This window comes from Rhinoderma darwinii, chromosome 10 (genome assembly GCF_050947455.1).
Source record: "Rhinoderma darwinii isolate aRhiDar2 chromosome 10, aRhiDar2.hap1, whole genome shotgun sequence".
NCBI classification, from domain to species: Eukaryota; Metazoa; Chordata; class Amphibia; order Anura; family Rhinodermatidae; genus Rhinoderma; species Rhinoderma darwinii.
Genome location: NC_134696.1, coordinates 98,267,650 through 98,280,949, shown reverse-complemented (window position 1 = coordinate 98,280,949; position 13,300 = coordinate 98,267,650). Strand labels below are relative to the sequence as shown.

General features: G+C 36.1%; 1 protein-coding gene across 2 annotated transcripts in view; it reads right to left on the bottom strand.

Moving 5' to 3' along the window:
• Positions 1-2,568: 2,568 nt before the first annotated feature.
• The window catches only part of HAMP (hepcidin antimicrobial peptide), a 33,702-nt gene continuing 22,970 nt past the window's right edge, over positions 2,569-13,300 (bottom strand). For both annotated transcript variants that reach the window (XM_075839037.1, XM_075839039.1), the window contains exon 3: positions 2,569-3,323. In XM_075839037.1, the coding sequence (XP_075695152.1) occupies positions 3,201-3,323 (123 nt within the window). In that variant the 3' untranslated portion in view covers positions 2,569-3,200. The remainder of the gene's footprint in view (positions 3,324-13,300) is intronic.

The window sequence follows — 13,300 nt, the reverse complement described above, 5'->3', positions numbered from 1 at the left end:
GGAGTTCTGAGTAAGTAGGAACTCCTATTTTTTTTACAGGTTGCTGTATATTGAGATCGGTAGTCACTGTCCCGGGTGCAGAAACAGTTACTGCCGATCACTTAACTCTTTCAGCACCCTGGACAGTCACTATTTACTGACGTCTCCTAGCAACGCTCCCGTAATTCCGGGAGCCCCATTGACTTCCTCAGTCTGGCTGTAGACCTAGAAATACATAGGTCCAGCCAGAATGAAGAAATGTCATGTTAAAAAAACAAGACGCATCCGCAGCACACATAACATGTGCATGACAGCTGCGGACTTCATGGCGGAATTTAGAATCTCCATTGAAGTCAATGGAGAAATTCTGCAATGAGTCCGCAACAAGTCCGCTACACGTCCACAACAACCATTGTATGCTGCGGACACCAAATTCCGCACCGCAGCCTATGCTCCGCAGCGGAACTGTCCGCAACGTGTAAACGAACACAACCACAAAGCTGTGGAAGGCAATGGAGAAACGTGTCCCTTTGTTCAGTTTGGATTGCGTTCATGTGTATCCCTGACGGGAAGCGCCGACATAACCCATGAACGGAGCCCTGACGCAGGTGTGAACGAAGCCTACACAGTATAGAATATATATGTTCCGGGAGGTGACAGGTGTGATCTCTTCCTTCCTACAATCTCAGCACTGGTCGGACACCAGATTGATGTGACAAGCTTTGTTCTGATGCTACATTCAATATCCAGCGGCTGAGTCAGCGCAGTGATTGTCATACGTCGGGGGATTAGAGTCGGGCAAGATGCCAGTTTTTTGGAAGAGACAGACTCTCATAAATATTATATACCCCCTAACAATGGATCCTGTCACTGAGTCCCATAGCATGATGCTACAGGGGTATACAGCCGTGTATCAAGTAATATATGTAACTACACTCAATGTATCGTCTGTAGATGACAGTAACATCTATTTAGTTACAATATATCTGCTTCTAGGAAAGCTGGGTGACAACCTACATGGCTGTTCATTAATGTCACTCAGCTTTACCAGACCCCTGCGTGGCATATCTGCTAGATATTCAGTAGTGTACGTGTCACATACAATAGACAGACTTGTAATTCAGACGTCTATCAAAACTGGATGACAAAAGTTTTCAGAGCGTAGTGGTCGACTCCTTGCTTTTTGATAGAAAATGATTGATATGATCATCTTATTGCATTTTATGGGCTTTATGTAAAAAAACAACCCCAAAAAACAAACAAAAAAAACTATTTGCTTGCTGTCAGTGAATGGAAACATTCTGGTTTACATCCAGAGGCTGAAACCTCTTACAGCCATAATACTTCTCACAGCTAAGGGTTTGCTACAGCAGCAGCACAAACCTCTCTCCTATCTTGAGAGTTTGTTACAAAGTATCAGTGCAGGTAAAATGTATCAGTCTGGAATTCTAAGGGCATGACCACACATGGCGGAATTCCTCCGCAACTGTCCGCATCAATGCCGCACCTAATCCGGGTTGCGGATTACGGCTGCGGATCTGCACAAAATGTGCAGAAAATTGATGCGGACTAGCTGCTGCGGACTGCGGGAAAAGTGCTTCCCTTCTCCCTATCAGTGCAGGATAGAGAGAAGGGACAGCACTTTCCCTAGTGAAAGTAAAAGAAATTCATACTTACCGCCCGTTGTCTTTATGACGCGTCCCTCCTTCGGCATCCAGCCCGACCTCCCTGGATGACGCGGCAGTCCATGTGACCGCTGCAGCCTGTGCTTGGCCTGTGATTGGCTGCAGCCGTCACTTACACTGAAACGTCATCCTGGGAGGCCGGACTGGAGACAGAAACAGGGAGTTCTCGGTAAGTACGAACTTCATTTTTTTTTACAGATACATGTATATTGGGATCGGTAGTCACTGTCCCGGGTGCAGAAACAGTTACTGCCGATCGCTTAACTCTTTCAGCACCCTGGACAGTGACTATTTACTGACGTCTCCTAGCAACGCTCCCGTCATTACGGGAGCCCCATTGACTTCCTCAGTCTGGCTGTAGACCTAGAAATACATAGGTCCAGCCAGAATGAAGAAATGTCAAGTTAAAAAAGCAAGACGCATCCGCAGCACACATAACATGTGCATGACAGCTGCGGACTTCATTGCGGAACTTTGAATCTCCATTGAAGTCAATGGAGAAATTCCGCCATGAGTCCGCCACTGCTCCGCAACAGACAGAGCATGCTGCGGACACCAAATTCCGCTCCGCAGCCTATGCTCCGCAGCGGAATTGTACGCATCGTGTAAACGAACACTGCTAAATTAAAGTGAAAGTCAATGGAGAAACGGCTCCGCTGCGGAATAACGCTGCGGAGTGTCCGCAGCGGAATTTAAGTGAAATTCCGCCATGTGTGAACCCGCCCTAACTGTTTTACTTCACAAAGGATTGTCTAGACTGGATACAATTGTAGCATATAATTAGGTCTGTATAGGTTTTCAGCATAGGGTGTAAATAAGAATGTTCCCATTCAATGACAGCAAGCAGTGATCTTGAAAATGGTGAAGTACAGTGTAATACAATGTTGAAGAACATTTCTCGACATGCAAGGATCAGGCTTTATTTGCATACGACTGGATAAGCCAATTAACCCCCTGTGTGCTGGTAAAATCCTTTTGATAAACTGTACAGCTACGCGCCGGTCTAGATTTTAAACGAAGGACATATTTATAGAAAATACAGAATAATCCATTCACAAATGTTATATATTTTATCTATAATGAACATAAATGCATCACTGAATTTGAATGGAGCACAAATGACCTGTATTGGGTGTTGAACCCCGGTCTACCATTGAAAATGCCTCATTTAAAGACCACTACTCATTTTTAAAGAGACATTTAAATTAACAGAGGGTGTAGCATGAGACAGAGATTCTCTCTTTAGTGTCCTTTAAAACCTTGTGTCATGCCCCGCCCCCTTAGGACCTGCGCTAAGCTTAACATGGAACAATTCTTTAATTTCTGCATATATTGACATTCAGTCTTCTAGTATAAGGAGAGAATCTTCAGGAACACTGTAGAAAGTAAATTCTTGTAAATCTTTTGATGAGTAAATGTCATTGTCCCCTGATAGAAGATCTGATTGTAATAATCCTCTAACGATGTCTAAGTAATATTTAGAAAAACATTCATTCTTCATAGGTTCTTGGAGACGTCCATGAAGAACACGAGGGGTTAAGTCATGCAACACATTCCGCATCCCCTCATCTTCTTGCAGCAGCCGCAGCAGAAGATACATATACCCAACATGGAGCGTCTTACCCGGGGGGTCAGCAAAGCCCGAGGAGAGACCAACACCTGGGAATAGAATAAAACAGAGAAGAACAACATGTCACAGCACAAAGTCTAAAAAAGCAGGAACAATGAGCTCACAATATATATTATATTACGTGGAGCAAAGAAAAAGTTAAAGGGGGTCTAAAGAGGTTTTTCTTGATAAATAAATCTGTTTAGTTGTGAAATTACTAACATAAATGTTCTTTCTATTGTGCGCTTTGCTTTTCAGATTTCTGTATGCAGCCTGCAGTGTAAAGAATGGAAGTTTTTATTCTGTTTGCCATTGCTACAAATGTATACATCTCTCAACTTCATGCATGTAGAGTGTTTGTGGGCATTAGTACTGTATAGCTGGTAAATACTAGAGAATAATGTATATTTACAGGTATGAATGTCCCTGGACAATAAAATGGCAAATAGAATAACATTTTATAATACTGCCGCCTATATACAAGAATATAACTACTATAATACTGCCGCCTATATACAAGAATATAACTACTATAATACTGCTCCTATATATAAGAATGTAACTACTATAATACTGCCCCCTATATACAAGAATATAACTACTATAATACTGCCGCCTATATACAAGAATATAACTACTATAATACTGCCCTCTATATATAAGAATATAACTACTATAATACTGCTCCCTATATACAAGAATATAACTACTATAATACTGCCCCTATATACAAGAATATAACTACTATACTACTGCTTCTATATACAAGAATATAACTACTATAATACTGCCCCCTATATACAAGAATATAACTACTATAATACTGCCCCTATATACAAGAATATAACTACTATAATACTGCCCCTATATACAAGAATATAACTACTATAATACTGCCCCCTATATACAAGAAGATAACTACTATAATACTGCTCCCTATATACAAGAATATAACTACTATAATACTGCTTCCCTATATACAAGAATATAACTACTATAATACTGCCCCCTATATACAAGAATATAACTACTATAATACTGCCTCCTATTTACAAGAATATAACTACTATAATACTGCCCCCTATATACAAGAATATAACTACTATAATACTGCTCCCTATATACAAGAATATAACTACTATAATACTGCCCCCTACATACAAGAATATAACTACTATAATATTGCCCCATATGTACAAGAACATAACTACTATAATACTGCTCCCTATATACAAGAATATAACTACTATAATACTGCCTCCTGTATACAAGAATATAACTGCTATAATACTGCTCCATATATACAAGAATATTACTATTATAATACTGCCCCCTATATACAAGAATATAACTACTATAATACTATCCCCTATATACAAGAATATAACTACTATAATACTGCCCCTATATACAAGAATATAACTACTATAACACTGCTCCTATATACAAGAATATAACTACTATAATACTACTCCTATATACAAGAATATAACTACTATAATATTGCCCCTATGTACAAGACTATAATTACTATAATACTGCCCCTATATACAAGAATATAACTACTATAATACTGCCCCCTATATACAAGAATATAACTGCTATAATACTGCCCCTATATACAAGAATATAACTACTATAATACTACTCCTATATACAAGAATATAACTACTATAATATTGCCCCTATGTACAAGACTATAATTACTATAATACTGCCCCCTATATACAAGAATATAACTACTATAATACTACCCATATATACAAGAATATGACTACTATAATACTGCTTCCTATATACAAGAATATAACTACTATAATACTGCCCCCTATATACAAGAATATAACTACTATAATACTGCTCCTATATACAAGAATATAACTACTATAATACTGCCCCCTATATACAAGAATATAACTACTATAATACTGCCTCCTATACACAAGAATATAACTACTATAATACTACCCCTATATACAAGAATATAACTACTATAATACTGCCCCCTATATGCAAGAATATAACTACTATAATACTGCCCACTATATACAAGAATATAACTACTATAATACTGCCCCTATATACATGAATATAACTACTATAATACTACCCCCTATATACAAGAATATAACTACTATAATACTGCTCCTATATACAAGAATATAACTACTATAATACTACTCCTATATATAAGAATATAACTACTATAATATTGCCCCTATGTACAAGACTATAATTACTATAATACTGCCCCCTATATACAAGAATATAACTACTATAATACTGCCCCCTATATACAAGAATATAACTACTATAATACTGCCCCTATATACAAGAATATGACTACTATAATACTGCCTCCTATATACAAGAATATAACTACTATAATACTGCTCCCTATATACAAGAATATAACTACTATAATACTGCCCCCTATATACAAGAATATAACTACTATAATACTGCTCCCTATATACAAGAATATAACTACTATAATACTGCTCCTATATACAAGAATATAACTACTATAATACTGCTCCTATATACAAGAATATAACTACCATAATACTGCCCCAATACACAAGAATATAACTACTATAATACTGCTCCCTATATACAAGAATATAACTACTATAATACTACCCCCTATATACAAGAATATACCTACTATAATACTGCTCCCTGTATACAGGAATATAACTACTATAATACTGCCCCTATATACAAAAATATAACTACTATAATACTGCCCCTATATACAAGAATATAACTACTATAATACTGCCCCCTATATACAAGAATATAACTACTATAATACTGCTCCTATATACAAGAATATAACTACTATAATACTGCCTCTATATACAAGAATATAACTAATATAATACTGCCTCTATATACAAGACTATAACTACTATAATACTGCTCCTATACACAAGAATATAACTACTATAATACTGCCCCTATATACAAGAATATAACTACTATAATACTGCTCCTATATACAAGAATATAACTACTATAATACTGCTCCCTATATACAAGAATATAACTACTATAATACTGCCCCATATACAAGAATATAACTACTATAATACTGTCCCCTATATACAAGAATATAACTACTATAATACTGCCTCCTATATACAAGATATAACTACTATAATACTGCCCCCTATATACAAGATTATATCTACTATTATACTGCCCCCTATATACAAGACTATAACTACTATAATACTGCCTCCTATATACAAGAATATAACTACTATAATACTGCCTCTATATACAAGAATATAACTAATATAATACTGCCTCCTGTATACAAGAATATAACTACTATAATACTGCTCCCTATATACAAGAATATAACTACTATAATACTGCCTCCTGTATACAAGAATATAACTGCTATAATACTGCTCCATATATACAAGAATATTACTATTATAATACTGCCCCCTATATACAAGAATATAACTACTATAATACTATCCCCTATATACAAGAATATAACTACTATAATACTGCCCCTATATACAAGAATATAACTACTATAACACTGCTCCTATATACAAGAATATAACTACTATAATACTACTCCTATATACAAGAATATAACTACTATAATATTGCCCCTATGTACAAGACTATAATTACTATAATACTGCCCCCTATATACAAGAATATAACTACTATAATACTGCCCCCTATATACAAGAATATAACTGCTATAATACTGCCCCTATATACAAGAATATAACTACTATAATACTACTCCTATATACAAGAATATAACTACTATAATATTGCCCCTATGTACAAGACTATAATTACTATAATACTGCCCCCTATATACAAGAATATAACTACTATAATACTACCCATATATACAAGAATATGACTACTATAATACTGCTTCCTATATACAAGAATATAACTACTATAATACTGCCCCCTATATACAAGAATATAACTACTATAATACTGCTCCTATATACAAGAATATAACTACTATAATACTGCCCCCTATATACAAGAATATAACTACTATAATACTGCCTCCTATACACAAGAATATAACTACTATAATACTACCCCTATATACAAGAATATAACTACTATAATACTGCCCCCTATATGCAAGAATATAACTACTATAATACTGCCCACTATATACAAGAATATAACTACTATAATACTGCCCCTATATACATGAATATAACTACTATAATACTACCCCCTATATACAAGAATATAACTACTATAATACTGCTCCTATATACAAGAATATAACTACTATAATACTACTCCTATATATAAGAATATAACTACTATAATATTGCCCCTATGTACAAGACTATAATTACTATAATACTGCCCCCTATATACAAGAATATAACTACTATAATACTGCCCCCTATATACAAGAATATAACTACTATAATACTGCCCCTATATACAAGAATATGACTACTATAATACTGCCTCCTATATACAAGAATATAACTACTATAATACTGCTCCCTATATACAAGAATATAACTACTATAATACTGCCCCCTATATACAAGAATATAACTACTATAATACTGCTCCCTATATACAAGAATATAACTACTATAATACTGCTCCTATATACAAGAATATAACTACTATAATACTGCTCCTATATACAAGAATATAACTACCATAATACTGCCCCAATACACAAGAATATAACTACTATAATACTGCTCCCTATATACAAGAATATAACTACTATAATACTACCCCCTATATACAAGAATATACCTACTATAATACTGCTCCCTGTATACAGGAATATAACTACTATAATACTGCCCCTATATACAAAAATATAACTACTATAATACTGCCCCTATATACAAGAATATAACTACTATAATACTGCCCCCTATATACAAGAATATAACTACTATAATACTGCTCCTATATACAAGAATATAACTACTATAATACTGCCTCTATATACAAGAATATAACTAATATAATACTGCCTCTATATACAAGACTATAACTACTATAATACTGCTCCTATACACAAGAATATAACTACTATAATACTGCCCCTATATACAAGAATATAACTACTATAATACTGCTCCTATATACAAGAATATAACTACTATAATACTGCTCCCTATATACAAGAATATAACTACTATAATACTGCCCCATATACAAGAATATAACTACTATAATACTGTCCCCTATATACAAGAATATAACTACTATAATACTGCCTCCTATATACAAGATATAACTACTATAATACTGCCCCCTATATACAAGATTATATCTACTATTATACTGCCCCCTATATACAAGACTATAACTACTATAATACTGCCTCCTATATACAAGAATATAACTACTATAATACTGCCTCTATATACAAGAATATAACTAATATAATACTGCCTCTATATACAAGACTATAACTACTATAATACTGCTCCTATACACAAGAATATAACTACTATAATACTGCCCCTATATACAAGAATATAACTACTATAATACTGCTCCTATATACAAGAATATAACTACTATAATACTGCTCCCTATATACAAGAATATAACTACTATAATACTGCCCCATATACAAGAATATAACTACTATAATACTGTCCCCTATATACAAGAATATAACTACTATAATACTGCCTCCTATATACAAGATATAACTACTATAATACTGCCCCCTATATACAAGATTATATCTACTATTATACTGCCCCCTATATACAAGACTATAACTACTATAATACTGCCTCCTATATACAAGAATATAACTACTATTATACTGCCGCCTATATACAAGACTATAACTACTATAATACTGCCTCCTATATACAAGATATAACTACTATAACACTGCTCCCTATATACAAGAATATAAATACTATAATACTGCCCCCTATGTACAAGAATATAACTACTATAATACTGCTCCTATATACAAGAATATAACTACTATAATACTGCTCTTATATACAAGAATAAATCTACTATAATACTGCTCCTATATACAAGAGTATAACTACTATAATACTGCCCCCTATATACAAGAATATAACTACTATAATACTGCCCCCTATATACAAGAATATAACTACTATAATACTGCCTCTTATATACAAGATATAACTACTATAATACTACCCCCTATATACAAGACTATAACTACTATAATACTGCCCCTATATACAAGAATATAACTACTATAATACTGCCCCTATATACAAGAATATAACTACTATAATACTGCCCCCTATATACAAGAGTATAACTACTATAATACTGCCCCTATATACAAGAATATAACTACTATAATACTGCCCCTATATACAAGAATATAACTACTATAATACTGCCCCCTATATACAAGAGTATAACTACTATAATACTGCCCCTATATACAAGAATATAACTACTATAATACTGCCCCTATATACAAGAATATAACTACTATAATACTGCCCCATATACAAGACTATAACTACTATAATACTGCCCCTATATACAAGAATATAACTACTATAATACTGCCCCCTATATACAAGAATATAACTACTATAATACTGCTCCTATATACAAGAATATAACTACTATAATACTGCCTCTATATACAAGAATATAACTACTATAATACTGCCCCTATATAGAAGAATATAACTACTATAATACTGCCTCTATATACAAGACTATAACTACTATAATACTGCTCCTATATACAAGACTATAACTACTATAATACTGCCCCTATATACAAGAATATAACTACTATAATACTGCTCCTATATACAAGAATATAACTACTATAATACTGCACCTATATACAAGAATATAACTACTATAATACTGCCCCCTATATACAAGAATATAACTACTATAATACTGCCCCTATATACAAGAATATAACTACTATAATACTGCTCCTATATACAAGAATATAACTATTATAAGGGCGGGTTCACACGTGGCGGAATTTCACTTAAATTCCGCTGCGGACACTCCGCAGCGTTAATCCGCAGCGGTGCCGTTTGTCCATTGTCTTACACTTTAATTTAGCAGTGTTCGTTTAGACGAGGCGTAAAATTCCGCTGCGGAGCATAGGCTGCGGAGCGGAATTTGGTGTCCGCAGCATGCTCTGTCTGTTGCGGAGCAGTGGCGGACTCATGGCGGAATTTCTCCATTGACTTCAATGGAGAGTCAAAATTCCGCAATGAAGTCCGCAGATCTTATGTGTGCTGCGGAGCGTATTGGTTTTACTACCATGACATTTCTTCATTCTGGCTGGACCTATGTATTTCTAGGTCTACAGCCAGACTGAGGAAGTCAATGGGGCTCCCGTAATGACGGGAGCGTTGCTAGGAGACGTCTGTAAATAGTCACTGTCCAGGGTGCTGAAAGAGTTACGCGATCGGCAGTAACTGTTTCTGCACCCGGGACAGTGACTACCGATCTCAATATACATGTATCTGTAAAAAAACATATAAGTTCATACTTACCGAGAACTCCCTGCGTCTGTCTCCAGTCCGGCCTCCCAGGATGACGATTCAGTGTAAGTGACGGCTGCAGCCAATCACAGGCCAAGCACAGGCTGCAGCGGTCACATGGACTGGCGCGTCATCCAGGGAGGTCGGGCTGGATGCCGAAAGAGGGACGCGTCACCAAGACAACGGCCGGTAAGTATGAAATTCTTTTACTTTCACTAGGGAAAGTGCTGTCCCTTCTCTCTATCCTGCACTGATAGGGAGAAGGGAAGCACTTTTCCCGCAGTCCGCAGCAGCTAGTCCACATAAATTTTCTGCACATTTTGTGCAGATCCGCAGCAGAATCTGCAACGCAGATTCTGTGCGGCATTGATGCGGACAGTTGCGGAGGAAATCCGCCACGTGTGGTCATGCCCTAATACTGCTCCTATATACAAGAATATAACTACTATAATACTGCCCCCTATATACAAGGATATAACTACTATAATACTGCTCCTATATACAAGAATATAACTACTATAATACTGCTCCTATATACAAGAATATAACTACTATAATACTGCCCCCTATATACAAGAATATAACTACTATAATACTGCCCCTATATACAAGAATATAACTACTATAATACTGCTCCTATATACAAGAATATAACTACTATAATACTGCCCCCTATATACAAGGATATAACTACTATAATACTGCCCGCTATGTGCAAGAATATAACTTTTAATCCGCCTCCTTGCTATATAAGAATATGGTTGCTCAGTCGGCTTTGCCTTAGTTTTCATGCCGCCTGTATTCTCATTATTGCATTGCTGTAACACTATATAAATGGAGTATACACCACATTGCAGCTGGCCAGTATAATGGATCAGGCTATGGTGAGTGGTTTTCGCTGCCCGTGTACCGGTATGATATACACTGGCTGCTGTTCAGTGGAGCAGATGGCGCAGGGATGGGTTCATTCATTACATATCCCATGGCAGTAGAAGGATAAAATTCAAGTTTTGAAACAATGGGCAATCTTTCGGTCAGAGCATTATCCTGGCTCCCGCGCTGGCCTAATTTTACATGATCAAATGCAGAATTTTCCTACTTTTTCTCCGCTTTCCCATATGGTGCCAGCTCTGTCTCTCTTGGGCCTCCGCTCGCCGAGTACAATCCCTCATGTCTCATAGTCGTCTTACTGCATTTAAATTATTGTGCCAATAAATACATTGGGGTCTGTGGGATTTACAGACGTCTGGCGTGCCAAAAAATATGAAAAATAGTTTTTGAAATGTATTAATATTGTAGAAATAGGGTGGTGGGGGGAGGGGGGAATCTCATATACTGGCAGACGTTTTCTGTTGGCATCACAAAAATAAATATTGTAAAATATACATTATATCAATAAAATATAAATAGTAGATGTAATTGAGACCACTGCTTGTTAGATACCCACTATTACGCCATGCTGAGGGAAGAGGGGTAGCTGTTATTGACCCCATCCCTATATGGTGGATTGAAAAGCCTCAACAAATCCTGGTAGGCCTTTGACATCATTTGTGTAATGTACGATGTACTGCTCCCAGTAGCGTGACCCCACCCAGAATGAAATTAAAAATAATAAGCGGATGTCCAATTTGGACAACCCTTTTTAATCCTACCCAATAAATAATCCTATAATTGTATCCTATCCATAACATTCTTCCCGTTCCCACTCCTAGATTGCCAAAACAAGTCAAAGGTATTCCATAACAGTGGAATATATAGGTATATATACAAAGCAAAGATAAAAATAATGGTCCCTTTCAGCAGCTACTTGACACCAGCACACTCATAATCACTCACAAGGTTCTGATGCCCCCGAGCACGTCTTTGTTTGCTAATATGGCAACTTCTGAGTCGATCACATCCCTGTGTATGTTTTCAGTACCTAAAAGAATGGGTATGAGACCAACCTAGTGTAGTCCATGGCCCGATAGTAGCCACAGGGGCTACCTCTGTGGTATGTAAGCCCTTGTTGCAGGTCACCTGACCACTATATGGAGTTGTGCACCACACATTGTACAGGTAGTGCCCAATAAAAGGTCCAGATAAGCCTTTTTAATAAGTATACAGTAAGCTCCCCCTAGTGGCAACTGCAGGCAGCTGAAATTTGGAGAAAAAAATATATTATAAAATCAGTCAAGTGAGCATTATGAACTTAATATTCAGATGGGGCTCAGAGATGGACATTCAATTTAAGGAAGACATTTCCCATCACTGTCTCCAGATCTGCAGCACTGTGTCAGCTGTGTAATATCACACCAACCCTGCAATACTTGTCATGTCCACTGGGGGTGGGTGCCAGCTAAGGCCATGCATAGTAGAGGGTTGGGCCGGTAGCCCCAATTAAGATTCTTCATGGGGGAATTTGCTATGTTGAAACTTTCTTATAGAAAATACAGAAGTTTTTGGTGATGGTTGGTTAACCTCTACATTCCCAGGGGAGCCTAGGTTCATTGCAGAAAGTA